The sequence below is a fragment of the Nuphar pumila genome, chromosome 17, assembly GCF_984573655.1.
Source record: "Nuphar pumila chromosome 17, dmNupPumi1.hap1.1, whole genome shotgun sequence".
Taxonomy (NCBI): Eukaryota; Viridiplantae; Streptophyta; class Magnoliopsida; order Nymphaeales; family Nymphaeaceae; genus Nuphar; species Nuphar pumila.
This window is the reverse complement of record NC_143265.1, coordinates 20,447,895-20,452,486: the sequence shown is the minus strand read 5'-3', so window position 1 is coordinate 20,452,486 and position 4,592 is coordinate 20,447,895. Positions and strand designations below refer to the sequence as shown.

General features: G+C 44.4%; 1 protein-coding gene across 1 annotated transcript; it reads left to right on the top strand.

The window, feature by feature from the left end:
• The first annotated feature begins 402 nt into the window (after positions 1 to 402).
• LOC149811771 (protein JINGUBANG-like) lies at positions 403 to 2,750 on the top strand. The gene is made up of 2 exons (XM_089992921.1): positions 403 to 1,673; positions 2,159 to 2,750. The coding sequence occupies exon 1, from the start codon at positions 403 to 405 to the stop codon at positions 1,669 to 1,671; it is 1,269 nt and encodes a 422-aa protein (XP_089849047.1). The 3' UTR covers positions 1,672 to 1,673; positions 2,159 to 2,750.
• The last annotated feature ends 1,842 nt before the right edge of the window (positions 2,751 to 4,592 follow it).

The following is a 4,592-nucleotide window of genomic DNA, read 5'->3' as shown; positions in this document are numbered from 1 at the left end:
TGCTCCTACCAGACAAGCGGAGCCCCGTTGGTATTTTGCACTATGTTTTTAATTATAAACTTTCGATTCCTATTTTTAACTAAAAATTATAAACTTTACATACAAAAAAAAATTTGTGATGTAATAAGTTTGTTAAGCAAGCATGTCTTGGACACTGATACAAAACCGAGTCATAAATCCATACGCTGTTCCCCCATGAAAGTTTGAAACTGCAATCCCGGTTCGAAGCATACCCGAGACCAAGCACAGGTTCGGTCCAAATCGAAAATCTCGGACCAACTGAATCCAAAGTTGTCGTCATCTTCGGACGTTCTCCACGTGTCGGTATCTACCCCGTCTATTTAAACCCCCCTCCTCCCCTCCTACTTAGACTGCTTTGCTTCTCCCTACTCCATCCCTTCAATGGCGGTGCTCCGCTGCCTCGGTTGCTCCCCTGTCACTGATGACCCCAAGGCGCCGATCGTGCCCCCGCCGGAAAACGTAGATTTTCCGACGAGCTCCCTCCTCTCCGACGACAACTCCGCCAGCGCCACCCCTCCTTCCGATGCCGGAAGCCTCCTCTCCCCGCAACCCAGTCTCCCCTCCGTCCCTTCCCTCCACAAGCCGTTGCCGGACCGCCCCACCGGCTCCGCCATTTCCGCCTCTTCCTCTGCGAGGATACCAGGCGGCGCCGTCCACTCCCTTGCCGTCTCCGCCTCCTCCCTCCTCACCGGCACCGCCTCCGCCGCGCTCCTCCGCTTCCAGATAGACGGAGACCTAACGGAATCCGAAACCCTGGCCTCCCCCTCTGATGGCGGAGCAGTGAAGTCCATCGCCGTCTCCGCCGGAAGGATCTTCACCGCCCACCAGGACGGCAAAATCCGAGTATGGGAGCTCGCGGACCGCCTCCGACGAGTCGCCTCGCTTCCTACCGTATCGGATCGGGCGATTCGGTCCCTCCTCCCGCGCAACCACGTCCGTGTCCGGCGCCACAGCACCAGCCTCTGGATCGACCATGTCGATGCCGTCTCTGCCCTCGCCGTCCGCGGCGGCCTCCTCTACTCCGTCTCGTGGGACCGGACGCTCAAGGTCTGGCGCATCTCGGACTTCCGCTGCATCGAATCGGTCAGAGCTCACGACGATGCGGTCAACGCCCTAGCCGTCTCTGGAGACGGAACGGTCTACACCGGATCGGCCGATACGCGGATCAGAGTCTGGGCAAGGTCAAGCGGTCAGAGGAAGCACTCGATCGTGGCGACCCTCGAAGGGCACCGGTCAGCGGTCAACGCACTGGCACTGAGCTCAGACGGGTCGGTCCTATATTCTGGTGCGTGCGACCGGTCAATCTTGGTCTGGGAGAGGGAGGACAGTGCGCAGCACATGGCCATCGCCGGAGCGCTCCGCGGGCATAAGCGGGCCGTCCTCTGCCTCACATTCGCTTCGGGGCTCCTGGTCAGCGGCTCGGCAGATCAGACGGTCAGGATCTGGTGGAGGGGCCCCGATAACCGGTACAGCTCAGTGGCGGTGCTCGAAGGTCATGAGCGGGCGGTCAAGTCTTTGGCAGTGGTCCCGACCAAGCCCAATTTTGAGTCTGTCTTGGTCTACAGTGGGAGCTTGGACGGCGAGGTCAAGGCCTGGCGTGTTAAGTGTCCGAGTCTCGAGGATTCGAACCCCAAATTAAGCAGTCATTGAAGGTAATTAACTCCTCAAAAGAAGGGAAGGATTACTTTAATTAACAAATGACAATTGTTAATGTGCTATCTAGTTTTATTTTTTGGTCGTTCTAACTACTTTTTTGGACCTACTATAATGTCATTACTTTATCACTGCTAATTTACATTCTTTGAATTAAACCAATTTAAGTAAAAACTCAGAATCTTTTATCATAAAGTTTAATATCATATGCACCATTGATTTTTTTTGTTTTTTTGTCGATCCAAAAGCATCTATGAAAAATATCTCACCTAAAGCATGTTTTTGAACCGAGTGCAGTTTATCTGTGAAAGAAAAATGATGGAGAAAATCTTTTAAGCAACTATTGCATTTTAAAACCGTTTAGGACTATTATGAGATAAATGTTTATTTCTTACAAATGATATTTTAATCCGTTCTGTATTATGATGATCTAAAATGCTTCATTTTTTAACTAAAAAATCTTGTGGTTTTACTGTGATGATAGGTCGTTAGGAAAGCAATGGTACGGAGATGCATAGAACCAGCTAAAGCGTGCATGGATTCTGACGTTTGGTTGATTAAAAAAAGTTGAATCGCTACAAGGTTGATGATGATCTCCCATCGCTACAAGGTTGATCTCCCAGGTTACTATTTGAGATCATCATTATCTTCACACGTGGTCATCATGAAGTTGGTGGTGGGGTGGTTGACACTGATCATGCTTGACTCCCACACATGGTCAAAGCTTGTTTGGCGATCCCCGAAACACGAGCAAGATCGTGATCTATAATGCTTTTATGAATATATGACATGCCATGATTTGATAATGGCAGGCAGTTCAGTATAGGTACCGAATACCAAATACATTTAGAGTTTGGGAACGATGGGGATGCCTCTTCTGCAGAAACCAATGTTTGGGAAGATGTAATTTTCTCTTTAGAGGAGGTGGTAGGTGCTACTTTTTTTTAGCTAACTGTCATGCTAACCGGGCTTTCGAAGGGTTTTTCACATGTATTACTTAAATTTGACCGTACAGATGTGTTTGGCACGGTCGATTTATTAGAAAACGGCACTTGGAACAAGTTTTTTGATGAAAACATGATTTGCTAAGCCTTGAATATTTAGAAAAATCTTAAATCATTATTTTTAAAACCTTATAAAAACCTATCTTTGTATCCAACATGGATGATCCAAGAGTTGATTCCTATAAAATCAAACATGTAAAATGCACATGTACAGTTAGATTTAAAGAAAATATGTAAAAAACCATTCGAATAGCATAGAGATTAGCTAAAAAAGTGGTTAGCAGCTATTCCGTTCTCTCGATATATATATATATATATATATATATATATATATATATATATATATATATATATATATATATATATATATATATATATATATATATATATATATATATATATATATATATATATATATATATTGTATGGAGGGATGCTTTTGCTCCTCTTTTTCTTGTCTTTTATTTGGAGCATTTTTAGCCCTTTTTGTTTTGTTGTCAGGATATAGCCAAGATGAGTGTTTGCTTCTCATGGTCAATGGCCATTTGTGTTAAATAGTTTAATTAAATGATAGAAAATAACCCCTTTTTAGCTGTTTGTGTAATGTCTTGCATCACTTTGGATGTTTTATCTCTTTGTATGTTTGTCTCTAGAATTCACCCTAGATAGGGCTGTCAAATATCTAGGTCAGAGTTTGGCGTTCAAAGATCGGAATTTGATCCAGAGGACTCTTGGTCTGTGGTGGAGCCACATTGAGGCCAGGGTGGGCACGTACCCACCCTGACCCAAAAACTCTCCAAAGACCCATAATTTTCAATGTAAAAATGGTAAAATATATTATTTTATCAAGTATGGTCCGGGTCTGGTTCATGTAGTTCTTATCGGGTCCATGTATGATTTCTCTTATAGTAGACCCGATTAGACCCGGGTCCGAACTCAATACCATACTAAAAAATCTGGTTCAAGTCTGGTTCTGCCTGGGTCCAAACCAAACCTGATCCGTTGACACCCGAGTTCAGGTTAGGGGTGGGACCAAAAGAAAGAAGGATCAGGGAGGCAACCACCCTGATCTTTTCTACGTGCCACCTAGCTCCCCACCTGGACTCTCTCTCTCTTGTCTGGCAAGAGCAGTTAGTGCACATCACCTTGTGTTGGATGTTACAAGTTTTGAATCTCATTGGTATAGTTGTATAATTGGTAGGGGTCTTCCTAGTCCTAGCTTTCTGTGTTGAAAAAAAAAAAGGAGTTTATTAGCGCTGGTAAACGAGCCAAGCTTGGGCTTGGCTCGTTAAGGCTACACCCCTGCTCGGGCTTGCCAAGGCATGCCCAACCTCTTCACGAGCTGAGCTTTGTGAATCAATCATGAGCTGACTCGTCTTGCAAAAAAATATTTTTTAAGTGTTTTATAAAGTTTTATAATATACAAAATAAATATAATACATACAATATATGTTTCATACATGTGCAAAATATATATAATATGCATTTTATGTATATAATATATATCATATTTGTATAAAATATATAATATATAATATATAATATATAAATATATAATATGTAAAATGACCTATACGAGCCAAGACAAGCCCAGCTTGTCATATTCATGATCGGCTCATTTACCTAAACGAGGTAGCTCATAGCTTGGCTCGCTGAGCTCAATTTTTGAGTCGGGCCGAGCCGAACGGCAAGCTACTCATCTCGTTTCCCAGCTCTAGAATTTGTGCCCACCCTAGTTCAGATTCATGGCTCTGCCCCTACTCACGGTGGATGCAGTTCGGGTTAGCCACCTCATTCATGCGGGAGATATTGGTGTAAAAACCCATGGCCCTTCTTGCCTACTAGAGAGTACACCCAGTTTTGGCCTCACAGCAAAGGAGGCACGCCTATGAGTTCCAAACTTGACATCGTTCA